General features: G+C 42.5%; 1 protein-coding gene across 6 annotated transcripts in view; it reads right to left on the bottom strand.

Moving 5' to 3' along the window:
- Window positions 1-256: 256 nt before the first annotated feature.
- The window catches only part of TAMM41 (TAM41 mitochondrial translocator assembly and maintenance homolog), a 54,152-nt gene continuing 39,582 nt past the window's right edge, over window positions 257-14,826 (bottom strand). For 3 of the 6 annotated variants that reach the window (XM_049098545.1, XM_049098547.1, XM_049098544.1), the window contains 4 exons: window positions 12,558-12,723; window positions 11,256-11,318; window positions 5,424-5,539; window positions 257-397 (listed from right to left, as the gene is read on the bottom strand). In XM_049098545.1, the coding sequence (XP_048954502.1) occupies window positions 392-397; window positions 5,424-5,539; window positions 11,256-11,318; window positions 12,558-12,723 (351 nt within the window). In that variant the 3' untranslated portion in view covers window positions 257-391. The remainder of the gene's footprint in view (window positions 398-5,423; window positions 5,540-11,255; window positions 11,319-12,557; window positions 12,724-14,826) is intronic. The other 3 variants (XM_049098546.1, XM_025449616.3, XM_025449612.3) reach the window with 3 other exon arrangements.

The raw sequence follows: 14,826 nt of genomic DNA, 5'->3' as shown, positions 1-14,826 counted from the left end.
GGCTGCATGTCCACAGTGTATGCAGTTTCTCAGTTTATGAACTCTCATGTACCAAAAACACAGGCCACAGCTAAAGCTCTTATGCAAGCAGGGCACAGATGGTTTCATATGCAAAGAGGAATCTTCTCTTCTCATGCTAGGTCCTCAAAAGTATCTGCACCTCCCCCCCAATAAATGTCTAACACATACATTTCAAAATCAAATATTATACAAACCAAGGTATCTATAAATTCAAGCAATGGGTCAAAGTAACAAATACTGTTCCGTCAAAAAGGATCACTTTATTAATCTATACATAACACATATAAAAGCAAGCACAATCAGGATGTTTTCCTCAGCCATCCTTTCCACATTTTGTGTAGTTTTAGTGAACTATAAACCACTGATTTCTTCATGCCTAAAAGACAAAAAGAAGAGATGGTAAGAAAATTGGTGCTTGTTGACTATGTACTCAGCTAGAGCTTCCATAATATCCTGATCAGAGGCCTGTCTTTGGAGTGAGGCAGTAATGGGCTGACTGGGGGGCCCAGGAGACCCCGGAAGTCAAAGATGATTAAAGGTTACCATGATCAACATAAGGGGAAGAGATTCTGATTTAGGCATCTACTCCTACAGTGGCACAGATACCGAAGGTACCTGGGTTACTGGGATGAGTGAATCTTTTAAGTTACTAGTCTATCATCAGCCTCTGACTTGAGTAGCTCTTTTAAAGAGAAAGAAAAACAAAGACAAAACTCTGTATGTAACTGGGCATCCTCAGCCCCCTTCCTATGCCCACATTCCGACCACCCCCAGATCCCTGCTGCTGTGTCACTGCATATGCCACCAGCCTGACCAGAATGAACATGGGTTCTATCACTTTCCTCCTATATACTCATCCCCTTTCAGAATCCTCCTATAGAAGTGCCTTCCTTGACACCTCAGGCAATTCAGATGTGGCTCCTCCTGGTCCCACAGCAGCTGTGCTGACCTCTCACTCAGCACTTACCATACTGCATGGTGCTCAGTCAGCTTAGTGACCTGGTCCTCTGCCTAGACTGGGAGCCCCTCAAGGACAGGGAGCTTGTCCCATTCATCCCTGTATCCCCATCACCTAGCACATATAGGCACTCAGTAAATGCTTTTGAAATGATGGAACAGATGCCCCTCATGAGATATCTGACCTCCTAACACCCCTTCCCCTGCACCTACTTAATCCCACGTACCTGAGGAAACCAAAGAGGCTCTCTGGGGGTTAATGGGACAGAGGTAAAATGGGGTACAATAATGGGATGCTATTTGTCAGGTCTAATAGGATCCTATTTGCAGATGGTATTATGGGCTCGACTCCCTTTGTGCTGAGGATGAGATCATTTAGTCTGTGTTTCAAGGTGTGGCCTAAAGATCTGAACAGCCTTTTTCCCCATGAGATACAAATTGTGGTCTATACTGCAAGTCTGAAATGCACACCTCTGGCAGTTCACTTTAATCACTGGTAAGCACTGTGGATGAGGTAACAGGATTAAATCTGGAGACTCCCAGTACTGGAGTTTGAGTGGTCTCTTGAAAATACCTGGGCCTGTTACCTGTAAGCTGCCCAGTACACTCAGAACCTCTGAAGAAGCTACTGCAGGCAGTGGCAGGTAAAAAGGCCGCATACTAGGAAAATCATTAGCAAATACTTCTAGAAACTCTGGCCCAGCTTGTCTACTGTTTGCAAACCGACTTAGCCTAATCAAGAAACTCAGAGCACATTTCTCTGTCTCCACCTCTTTTAATTTTCTCCCTGGAGCAACCACTTTGGTGAACCTCACCCACTTGAGCATTGAGACTGGAAACTTCTTACGTAAGGTGCTTTTTAATACTCCAGCCAGAACCAATCGAGAAACTAAGCAGAACACAGGTAGGTGCATACAGTAAAGTTTAACACAGCGATGCCAGGGCACTGAGTCACAGCTAGAGGAAGATGCATCGGCCATGATAAGTCCCAGCTCAACTTCACAAACCTAACATACAGACACGGTGGACTTCAACATTTTTCTTTTTTTTTAACGTTTTTTTTTTTTTTTTTTAAAGATTTATTTATTTATTTACTTCTTTGTGATAGACATAGAGAGAGAGGCAGAGACACAGGAGGAGGGAGAAGCAGGCTCCATGCTGGGAGTCCGATGCGGGACTCGATCCCAGGACTCCAGGATCACGCCCTGGGCCAAAGGCAGGCGTCAAACCACTGAGCCACCCAGGGATCCCCCCTCCCTTTTTTTTTTTAAAGATTTTATTTTATTTTATTTTTTATTTATTTATGAGAGACACAGAGTGAGAGAGAGAGAGAGGCAGAGACACAGGCAGAGGGAGAAGCAGGCCCCATGCAGGGAGCCCGATGTGGGACTCGATCCCGGGTCTCCAGGATCATACCCCGGCCTGCAGGCGGCACTAAACCGCTGCACCACTGGGGCTGCCCTGGACTTCAACATTTAAGGTAAACATCTGAAGTACATGAGTGTCACCATGTAGCCATGTTTTGATGCTACTACATAGAAACCTCCCTTCAGGGGATCCCTGGGTGGCTCAGCGGTTTAGCACCTGCCTTCAGCCCAGGACATGATCCTGGAGTCCCGGGATCAAGTCCCAGGATCTAGTCCCACATCGTTCTCCCTGCATGGAGCCTGCTTCTCCCTCTGCCTGTGTCTCTGCCTCTCTCTGTCTCTCATAAATGAATAAATAAAATCTTTAAAAAAAGAGACCTCCCTTCATTAAAAACATTCTCTCCCTTCGATGGCTCTGCTGGAGATTCTCAGAAAGACTGCAGCAGGGCATTGTGTTAGGGCACTAGAATAGGAGTCAAGAGATGTGAGTTCTAGTCCCAACTGGATGACAAACTTACAGTATAATGCACCTTCTCTGGGCCTCAACTTTCTCATCTGTAATGAGACTGGTTAGACTAATTTGGGGTTCCCTAACAAGGGGCCATAGGCATGTTTCAATGTCAGTCTGCAGGAGAGTTAAGAAGCAACCGGGAAAGTTTGCTGTGCGTGTGCACATGTGTACTTCTGTGCCAAGGGTAGTTTTCATCAGGTTTTCACAGGGAGCCAGGATTTGCAGAAGGTTAAGAACCAACAGATTGGAATGAAGGATCTTTTCTGTCTTAATATTCTTTTTTTTTTTTTTAAGATTTTATTTATTTGAGAGAGAGAGAGCATGTGTGTGTGTGTGTGTGTGTGACAGAGAGACAGAGAGAGAGAGAGAGAGAGAGAGAGAGAGAGAGAGCGCACACGAGCAGGAGGGGCAGAAGAAAAAGCAGACTCCCTGCCGAGCAGAGAGCCCAACCCACCGCTCGATCCCAGGACCCTGGGATCATGACCTGAGCGGAAGGCAGATGCTTAACCGACTGAGCCACCCAGGCGCCCCTCTGCTTTAATAGTCTAATTGCAACACAGATGGAAAACTAAAACTCCATGAAGTTCTGGTGGGCAACATTTCCTATACAGGACACAAAAGCTGCTACCCATAAAGGACAAAACTGACAAACTGGACTGAGTAAAATTAAAAACGTCTTTCCATCAAAAGCTGTCATTGAGAGAGTGAAGTGACAGCCCCCCAAGTGGGAGATTTTGCATTACATAGATCAGAAAAAGGACCTGTATCCAGACTATATAGGAATTCAGTAAGAAAAGGTAGATAATTCAATAGAAAAATGAGCAAAGGACTAGAATAGGCACTTCACAAAAGAGGATATCCAAATAAACAGGAAGAGATGCCCAGCTTCATTAGTCATCAGGAAAATGTAAATTAAAATTCCAATATGATACCAATACTCACCTATTAGAGTGTGTAAAATGAAAAAGACATGGAGCACCAAGGTAGGAGGAGCGCAACAAGAGTCAGCTAGGGGGAGTGTAATATGGACAACGGTCTGGTGCTATTACCAAAGCACAACATTCACATACTTTATGCTGCTGTAATTCTACCCCGTAAGTATGCTACTAAGAGAAATGCATATGTTCACTTACAAAAGACAGGTACAAAAACATTCCCAGTAGCACCACCTGTAATGGCCCCAGCTGGGAGGAACCCAAGAAACCAACAACAGGAAAGTGGATAAACCGTGATGTAATCATACAATAGACTTGCTGCAACGAGGATAAATGAAACTATTGCTGCTCTCAACACCATGTTGAATCTCATTGATACAATGAGTGAAAGACACAGGAGATTACATTTTTATATAAAGTTCAAAAATGGGCACAACAGAAGCATGGCACTGGAAGTCAGAGTAGTTACTCCAGGAGGAATAGTGACTATGACTGGCACACCACTGGGGGGACAGTCCTGTTCTATTTCTTTATCTGGGTTCTAGGTTCATGAGTGTGTTGGCTTTGTGAAAATTCACCAAATTTATGAGTTGTGCACTTTTTTTCTGAATCTCTGGAGATTTTTTCCTATTACCAGAAAACCTAGAATCTAATTTACTCAGTCACTGAAATACACTGAACCAATATTTATTGAGCATCCATATAATACAAGATATTGAACTAGCTGTTGGGGATACTGTATGAACAAGAGAGTTCTGGTCTCTGCTCTCACAGGGTTTATGATCCACAGAATTCTACTTGGCTTACATTAAGCCTACTTTTTGGTTTCTGCTCTTTTTCTACAGAAAAGTATGGTGATTTAGGAAGTCTGCATTTAGAATGTGTCTTCAAGGAAGACACTTCAAGAACCATCATCATCGCCTTTGCTCCTTCCCTAATGGATAAAGATGCCACATCTCGTTAGATAACAGTGTCTTTAGACAGATCCTTAAAGTGAATCATTATGAATTTTGATTAAAGTCAAGTCTTCTTTGGAAGCCCAGAGAAATCTACTTCAATATCTGGCTCCTTGAGTTTTACTTTTGTTGATTTCCAGCTTGTTTCACATGACCTGCAGCAAAGTCACTTAAATAAGGTGTGACTTAAATAAGGTGGGTTCAATGACAGACATGGTTCTCTGGGAAACAATGTGAGGCAGATACGAGTAGGCTGTGAGAGGTCTCTCCCTTCCTGTAATTCAACATTTCAGATACTTAGGAGGGAAAATCAGTAAGCCCCCTAACATTCTTCCAATTATTTTCCAACCACAGTTAGATATTATCTACAAAGAAAATCTCTTGAAGCAGATGTACAAACTTATTTTAAGAATTCTCAGGTTGGGGGGATCCCTGGGTGGCGCAGCGGTTTGGCGCCTGCCTTTGGCCCAGGGCGCGATCCTGGAGACCCGGGATCGAATCCCACGTCGGGCTCCTGGTGCATGGAGCCTGCTTCTCCCTCTGCCTGTGTCTCTGCCTCTCTCTCTCTCTCTCTCTCTGTGACTATCATGAATAAATAAATAAAATCTTTAAAAAAAAAAAAAAAAAAGAATTCTCAGGTTGGGATCCCTGGGTGGCGCAGCGGTTTGGCGCCTGCCTTTGGCTCAGGGCGCGATCCTGGAGACCCGGGATCGAATCCCACGTCGGGCTCCCAGTGCATGGAGCCTGCTTCTCTCTCTGCCTGTTTCTCTGCCTCTCTCTCTCTCTCTGTGACTATCGTAAATAAATAAATAAAATTAAAAAAAAAAAAAAAGAATTCTCAGGTTAAATAATAAGCAAATCACTAGAAAAAAAAACTTAACTATTATCACGTGTTCTTCTTATTTAAAGTGTAGGTACCAAAAAAATGGAAGAAGTGTTTTAGTTACAAGAAATCAGAAGCAGAGGCTAATCCATGATCCATTCTCTTGTGTTCCAGGGAAGGGCTGGTAAGGAACCCCTCAGGCATGCCAGAAACTTTTTAGGAACAAGACTAAACCTGTCTTGTTAATTCAGGTGAATCCTTTGAAGCTAGAAAGGTAAATAGGTATCTGTCCCCAGAGTCAATTCTGACTGACCAGAAAGTCAGGTGTGGAAAAATAAAGCAAGATTTCAACAATTAAGCTCATCCTCCTTCCCAACCTCCCCCAGCTCTGGGAACGGCACTACTGTCCACCACTTCCCAAGCTAGAGACCTGGGAGTTATCTTTGACTCCTCTCTCTCCTTCACTTTCCATATCCCTTCAACCATCTGGAACAGGTAACTTGCCCTCTAAATATTACATGAATCCCTTCTCTCTGCCTATACTGCAATGACTTGAGTTCAGGCTACCTAACTTCCCCTGACTGGCTGCAACCATAACTAATCAGTTTCCTGTGCAATCATGTTATCTCCCTTCCATCTGTTCTCTACTCTCTAGCCATTGAGGTCTTTCTACAATCTTTCAGTGGTTTCCCTCCACCCTCAAAATAAACTCTGAATTCCTCCGCCTGGCTTTTCAGGCCCCCCTTTGCTGGTTCCTGCTTACTTCTCAGACTTATCACTAAATTCCTCCATCTCTCTTCTATTCCCATACCAGAAAACTCAGGTTAATAACGCGAAGGCTGCTGGTGATCAGAAGACAGTTTGCTTAGCTGGTCTTCTGTGACCAGTTTGAGATGTGATGCCATCTGCTGCTACCATGAAAAGAAGAGCAGGCAAGTATCAGGAGACTAGATGGCTGTTGACTTCTCCTGAACTTCTGGTGAGTTGGGCTAAAAGGGGAAAATGGTGTTTGGCTTTGGAGGCATTTCTGTACTCACCTTAGAATATGGGTGTTATCTGATGATGAGGGGATTTCAAGGGAACTAATGAAGAGAGTGTGGACCATTATGAGAACAGGCAACTATGTTATCCAACACAGTTTATTAGAAAAGGTGATCCTCTGGGTTGGTTATAGATGCCTGGCCTCTATCTTTTCTAGGACTACAGTGATATTTAGATCTAGACTTGCCCAAGTTTAGAAAACATCCACTAGGTACATACTGAATACTCTCAGAACACATAGCAAGCTGGGTATTCCCATCCTCTCCATTTCAAGGAAGAAGAGCTAATTAACATGCTAAGTTACAGAGTGAAGAAATGAGTGGCTACAAATCAAGTCCAGGTCTTTTGACCCCAGGCTTAGCTCCTCAGTTAGCTATCTTTCTGAACTACACTGTACTTGTGTATAAAAGGTATTCACAGGGCGTCCCTGGGTGGCTCAGCAGTTTAGTGCCTGCCTTCGGCCCAGGGCGCGATTTGGAGTCCCAGGATTGAGTCCCACATCGGTCTCCCTGCATGGAGCCTGCTTCTCCCTCTGCCTGTGTCTCTGCCTCTCTTTCTCTGTGTCTCTCATGAATAAAGTCTTTAAAAATATATATATTCACTAGCTAAGGGGGAAGGCTGAACCTTCCTTTTTACCCCCACTGAGTGGGACCATTCAAAAGGGGAGGGGTGAGAACGGCTATTAAGGAATCCAAACTCCATCAAATACACACGTGTTTCCACCCTGCAGGTGATGCATCAGTGAGCTGAAAACCTGAACACAGGTGGAACTTGGAGGGTTTTGCCTTAGCAAAGCAAGCAGAACAGCAACAGGTCCTCTCTGTGACCATGAGAGGACTTCTAAAGAACAATGTGCAAAAGCACAGAGGTTCTGAAACTTGCTCTTAAGTCAGAGGGCAGAGAAACAGTAAACCAGCCACTCAGGGCCTTTCGTTGCTAGTTTACTCCGACTGGAGACCTGGTTAATGGGTAGGCGAATGCCATCTGAATATGACAGTGCAAAGAGGTCTATTCTAAAGAGGGGTCCAGAAACTTTTAGGTAATGACACCAAAAAGACAAAAAGTCCAGGCAGTGCTAAGTGATTTTATTCATCACAAGATGTTATTTACACAACCTGGTGAGGCAGGTATAATTATCTCTATGAAATTAAAACTGAGAAAAATTAGGTAACTTGCCCAAGTCACAGTAGTTAAGTTAGAATATGAGCCCCAGTCTCTTGGCCTTTGGCTTGGGCCACCTTCACTGTGGGTTCACAAGCACCATAAAACCAGAGGAGCCAGAGCATAAGGTAGGTAAACCCACAGACTTTGAAGGGATGCCCATCACTTTCCACAGTTTCTGCACCTGCAGAACAGGCTGCATACATTCTGCTACTCTGGCCTTCCAAGCTCCAATAAGGCATATTTAGGAAGGAGAGGGAAGCAGGCAGTGAGCAGGCACAGAAACCAGCACTGGGCATTAGGACAGCCACAGGAAAACTGGGCTGTGGCTTCTGTGTCACCCACTGCCCTCTGCTGGCCACTGGAAAGAATGGGTGGAAAGAGGACCAAAGATTCATTTCAGGTTGAAGTGCCAAGAGGAGACAATGATGGATTTTTAAAAACGTTTTATTTGAGAAAAGCTCAAACTTATAAAGAAGTGTAGAATATGTCTCATGTTTCTTTACTCAGCTTCAACAATAAATCAACTCCTGGCCAATCTTATGTCATCTACTCCTAACCTCCCTCCCTCTACCATGTTTTTTTAAAAAAATTCATTCATTCATTCATTCATTCATTCATTCATTCATTCATTTTTAAGATTTTATTTATTTATCCATGAGAGACACACACACACACACACACACACTGAGGCAGAGACACAGGCAGAGGGAGAAGCAGGCTCCACGCAGGGAGCCCGACTCGGGACCCAACCCTGGGGCCTTCAGGATCAGGCGCTGGGCTGAAGGTGGCGCTAAACCGCTGAGCTACCGGGGCTGCTCCATGTTTATTTTCTTTTTTTCAAGATTGTATTTATTTATTCATGAGAGACACAGGGAGAGAGAGGCAGGGACACAGGCAGAGGGAGAAGCAGGCTCCATGCAGGAAGCCTGATGTGGGACCCAGTACTGGGACTCCAGGATCACGCCCTGGGCTGAAAGCAGATGCCCAACTCCTGAGCCACCCAGGCACCCCCACATTTCTATTTACACATCTGTCTCCCCTTCTAGATTATGAACTCCTTGAAGGCAGTATGGTGTTGTGTTCACTTTTGCATCCTGGCATGGCTAGCACATTGAGGCTCAGTAGATGGTCACATGAAGAAAGACCCAACTGTCAAAGTCCATCACTTGACAATATCAAGTGTTGGAGACAATGGGGGGAAAAGAGAACTCTTGTTTCCTACTAGTAGGATTTAAATTGATATAATCACTTTGGAGGGCAATGTGGCAATATCCAAAGATACGTTCAAATGCTTAGGCCCATAAAACGAGATCAGGATATTTTAAATTAAAAAAAAAAAAAGTACATTGAGGAGCACCTGGATGGATCAATTGGTTAGGTATCCAACTGCTGATTTTAGCTCAGATCATGATCTCAGGGTCCTGAGATTGAGCCCTGTGTAGGGTTCTGCACTCAGCGGGGAGTCTGCCTGAGATTCTCTCCCTCTCCCTCTGCCTCTGCCCTTCTCCCTGCTTATGTGCACACACGAGCTCTCTTTTTAAAATAAATTTTAAAATCTTCAAATAAATAAATAAAAATGTACGTTCAGAGAACAAACGAACAAAAAAGAAAACAGAAAGAGCTCTTGGAAATTAAAAATACAATAGCAGAAATAAAAAAACTCAATAGAGGGCAGCCTGGGTGGCTCAGTGGTTTAGTGTCGCCTTCAAGCCAGGGCGTGATCCTGGAGACCCAGGATCCAGTTCCGCATCGGGTTTCCTGCATGGAGCCTGTTTCTCCCTCTGCCTCTCTCTCTCTGGGTTTCTCGTGAATAAATAAATAAAAATCTTAAAAAAAAAAAAACAAAAAACCCTCAATAGATGAGTTGGAAGCTAAAGTTGAGAAAATCTCTCTGAAAGAACAAAAAGACAAAGAGATAAAAAATAGAGGACAAAAGAAAGAAAACCAAAGGGCTCTTTGAGGAGGTCCAAAATCTGAAAAAAAAGGAGTTCCAGAAAGACAAGAAAGAAAATAGATGGGAAGAAGGTAAAGAAATAAAGGAAAAATTTCTTATATTCTTATTTTCTGAGTTTCCAAAATGAAAGGATAGTGAGTACCCAGGAAAGTAGATAAAAACGATTTATTATCAAAGCGCATCACTGAGAAATGTCAGAGCCATGGGGGCAAGGGAAGACCCAACTGGTTTCCAGAAAGAACATATACCACAAAAGACTGAGAATCAGAATGGCTTTGGACCTCAACAGCAATTCTCAAATGAGAAGATAATCGGAATAATGATATCGAAATTCTTAAAAAGATGATTTCTAATCCATCTCCAGCCTAAGTGTTGATTATATGTGAGGGTAAGCTAAAGATATTTCTAGTTATACACAGTCTCCTGATTTGCCTCCTTGCATCCTTTCTCAGAAAAGTACTGGAGGCATGCTTCACCAATATGAATGTACACCATGAAAGTAAGAGACACAAGAGACGGGAAACAGGGGATCCCTCCCATGAGACAGGGGAAGACTATCTCCGTGGGAAAAGAAAGTTGTGCCAGGAAAGAAAAGTGTATGATGTGGCTCACCTGTGAATCACAGTAACAGAGTCATACACCATAAACTCTGACAAGTGGCTTCACCAAAGCTATACAGCAACTACATGAGGACCGAGGGATGGGAGAGGTGAGCTTGTGTGTGACAGGGCGGATACAAGAGCTGAAGTCTAATCTCCCAGAGTGAGAAGTCCACAGCTGATGCCGACAACTGGAAAGGAGAGGAGCAGCAGGATATGCCTACTACTTAGACCCTTGCAGTGGGAATAAAACCAACCCACTAGAGGGATTAGCAACATCTGTCTCTGGAGAGGGGGAAGGGCAAGGTACTGCTGCTTCTGCAACATCATGCATATGTGACTTCCATAAATCCTAAAACAAGGGGACAACGTGCACACAGGAGTTATTCAGAAGACTGAAAGGGGTAGTAAGACTTCCAACAGTACCTCACATGTTTGGATTGGTTTAGACCAGATGACAGTGCTATTTTGCCCGTCTGTATGCCACTGCTATGTCCTAGTTCATGACCATCAAAATTCAGCACTTCAGAGGTACTTGCAGGATACAGATAAAGCTTTATATCTGAATCAGGAGTGCTGAGGCCACTCCATCCAGTAGATATATTAAGCCTGGATTTTTGAAAAGGAAATTATTTTACTTTGCAAATAACTGATGTCTCTAAGAGGACATTATTAGGTGTTGGTTCAGAGGTTCTTCCCTGCCTTGTCTGAGAGCTCTCATAATCCAGAGCTCCAGAACTTGTCCTAGCTGACAAATAGAGGAGATAAATGTAGCAAATGGTGATATGAGCTTTATGTAGAGAATTGTACATTTGTGTAATAGGCCTTTTTATGCTTTATGTGTAGGTTTTTACCTGTAACCTTTATTACACTGTGAATTAAATGTAACTTTTGTGAAAAAAAGCATGGACTTTCAAAAGTTCTTACCAGCAGTGAAAATGCCTTTGGTGCTCTGTTTCATACTAGAAGGTCTCACAATTGCTGAAAGCCCTGTGAAAAGAAAATCAACAAGGATGCCAAAAAAAAAAAAAAAAAAAAGCCAAATGTTAGTCATCTTAACATTTTTAAAATCTAAAATTAAATATTCTTTCCAGTTATCCAATAAAACCAGCACATCCATCTCTGCCCTGATGTTGCAGAATGACAGTGGAAGGGGTATCATGATTGAGGACCAGGAGACCAGAGTTGCCAGGCATGTCAGCAACCAGCTGTGTGAGTTCAGGCAAATGCGTGGTCCTCCCTCACCTTAATTAAAATATGGGGTGGATTAGGTCACCCTCAAAGGTCATTTAATGACTTTAAATCTGCTTAAGGGTGCTAGTTCTCAACCCCAAACCCACTGGTTCTGCCTGGGAGAAAAACTTACATTTTAAAAACATATATGTGACTCCTCAGGGAAGAGCAATAGCATAGTCCTTCACCCTCTCACAAAGGCAGCAGAGATCATATGGTGACCAGAATCATGTTAAAATGAAAACAAACAGCATGCCTCCTCATTTATCTTCAGAATAGGTACCTGGCAATCTAAATGTATGCTCTGACAGCCTGGGGCAGGTGCCTGGGAGACTGTGTCATTGGCAAGTGCATCTAGGGCAGTAGCTTGCATCCCTGAGGAGCTCAAGAAATATTTACTCAATAACACAGGAGAACGTGCTCATCTGGAGAAGGGAGTCATTTTCAATCATGATTATTTCTTTACTGACAGCCTTGTAAATTATCTTTAACGCCTCAAAGAAAAGTGGGTCTCTGAAGATAAGATTTTTGGGTAAACACTGGGAAGGCCCTGGGCCATGTAAGAGGGAGCTGACTGAACCCACTATGAGACACATCGAACAGGAGTCGGCTGATGAAAGCTGTGTTCCTGATGTTATAAAAGCACTAAAAATGTCACTAGCCTCCTTCCTTCTCAGACCACCATGAAGAACACAGAGGAGTCTTTGGAATAACTTCTAGAAGTTATGGTCTTGGAACCAAAACAAACATTGTTTCCCCCTTTGACAGTGATTTAGGACCAAGGAATCTGAAAACAGAAGTACTCTCACCGCGGTACTTCAAACAAATGACAATTTAGATTTGGAAAAAACCCAGGTTGTTAGTGCTTTCTTCTTCCCTGAGACAATCTGTCTCTCGATCTCACTAGGCACGAAAGAATAAAGAATACAGCTCAGTCACAAAGTCTGCTTTTAACCCATGGCCAGCACTTCCTTAACGTCAAATTCATAAACATACCTAGTCTCACCACTTCTCCACAGTCGGGATCATGAGCAACTTGTAATAAAGTTTCTTCCACATCTCTGTTTTTTCCAGGAGGGTCCATAATATGATTTATTTGTCGCTGTAAGGTTTTGGGCAATGTCATTAGCTGAGTGAATTGTCCTTCTGGGCTTTTATCTATCTAAGGGGGAAAAAAAGAAAGATGATATCTATGGGAAGTTCTTTGAATTCTATAAAGATTCAAAGTCATGGCTTCTCTTTCAAGTCACACAGACATGCACGAACCCATCCCCCAGAATGGGGAGCATGCTAAGGAAACTTGCTCCTTTCTGAAACTGAATGCACAAGAGTTCAGATTCTAAGGTCCTTCAGAAAGGCCAACACTTTTCCTGTGATATTATCCTTTTACAACGAGAAAAGAGTAGAGGCCCCTTTCAAGCATCCATTTCTGACTCTCAGTTTTAAAATTTCTTTTTCTTAAATCCAGCGGTAAAGGAAGGAAGGCTGCCGCTAACACTCACTGAGGCTCAGCAAATCCAGACACTCAGACTCTCTCTCTCCCACTGTAAACACAGGGGCACTGAGTGACACAGCCATGGTCATATAGCAGTTGGAGAGAGAGGCGTCCAACCTCGGGTCTCCTGCCTTCTAGGCCTTTTACTCACCATGCTGTATTTCATAAACTGTAGGAATAAACTGATGACAGGACTAAGCTTATTGGCTTTTAATCTCCTGGTACATAGTAGGTAGTCAAAAAACACTAGTTGAGTAAGGAAATGAATAACTGCATCAATAAAGCTTAGTTGTCATTATTTCTTAAGTAGGGTTAAATTACACCAGTGGTTTCTGTGCCCCACATATTCTAGATACATCAAGTTGAAAGAGAAACACAGAAATAAAACACACAAACTATGCATCAGACTTTACTCCTGAATCCAAAGTTAGTCACAGAGCCAAGGCCACACCTAGCTTCTCTAACTTCTAGTCTAATATACTTTACTTCACAGAACTAAGTTTTTACAAAATCACATAAATATTGACTGCCTGCCAAGGTAAGAACCAGTAACACTGGCCTCAACGGCTCATCTCATCATTTGTCAGGCAAGAAATCTGTCCTATATTTTTTCAACAAATGTTTAGGTTTTAACTTTGACTAAGACAACAGTAAGAAAAAAATTTGACAATAATTAAATTAAGTATTAAATTTTAGATTCAGATTTTCCAGATATGATTTTTTATTAACACTTAGAATTCACTCATTCTACCACTCTTTTTTTCATTCAACAAGTACTCATTGAGTACTAATGTCTGGATTTCCTAGTCTTCTATTAAATTTATGCAAACAAGAACAAAGGACTATTATATAGTGGCTCCAGTAGAAGTAAAGGGGTTTTTTAACCTGAATATTTCATATTTATCATTAAAAGGATTCTAAATTCACAGGATTTGAACTCTACTTAGCTTTGCTTCACTAAATGACAAAAAATGTGGATATTACTATAAAATATATTAGAAATAACATTTATAGACTCATATTTTGGGGTTAAGATTGAGCAAGGCTTTATCTATGAAGCTTTCAGGAATTTTAGAGATGTCAAATGGCTTTTTAAGTTTGTTTATTTATTTATTTATTTATTTATTTAGCTGCTTCTTTCTTTATTGGACACTTTGTAGATGTCACGCAGGTCTAAAAGTTACACTGTTAAATAATTATTTAAAAACTGACCAGGAAAAAACAAAACAAAACAAAACAAAACCGACCAGGACTAAAGCCCTGGTCCAGAGCTCCAAACCAGAAGCAGAAAGGAATGGGGGCAGTGGGCTGGGGGTATTCCTGCAACATCACCAAAACCCAGACAAGGACCCTAAGTTCTTTCACAGGCCAACCCAGGATGTGGGCCCTTGGGCTAACCCTCAGGTGCCTCTGGCTGCATCACTCTCAGGTCAGTAACCAGCAAGGTGCTGGCAGAACAGCCAGCTGAGTCCAGACATGGACAAAAGTAACTGGAAGGACAGGAGATGGACAGGTACTGTCCAGCTGTAGATAAGGATTAAAAAACATATTTGCCACTGCTTTCTCTTGAGGAAAATAATGCACTGGAATTTTTGCTTGAAAGACAAAATATTAGGTGACATGTTCAAATAAATTGTTAAATTCTGGGTAATTCTTCTTACTCTTTGATTCTCATTAAAACATGGAAGTGAAAGCATTCAGTTAAATCATGAGAGTCAAACTGCATTTTGAAAGCCAGTACAGAAAAGACCATATAGTGTATTGTTGCAT

This window comes from Canis lupus, chromosome 20, assembly GCF_003254725.2.
Source record: "Canis lupus dingo isolate Sandy chromosome 20, ASM325472v2, whole genome shotgun sequence".
Lineage (NCBI taxonomy): Eukaryota > Metazoa > Chordata > Mammalia > Carnivora > Canidae > Canis > Canis lupus.
Note: the sequence above shows the minus strand (reverse complement) of the source record. Positions and strands in the feature narration are given on the sequence as shown.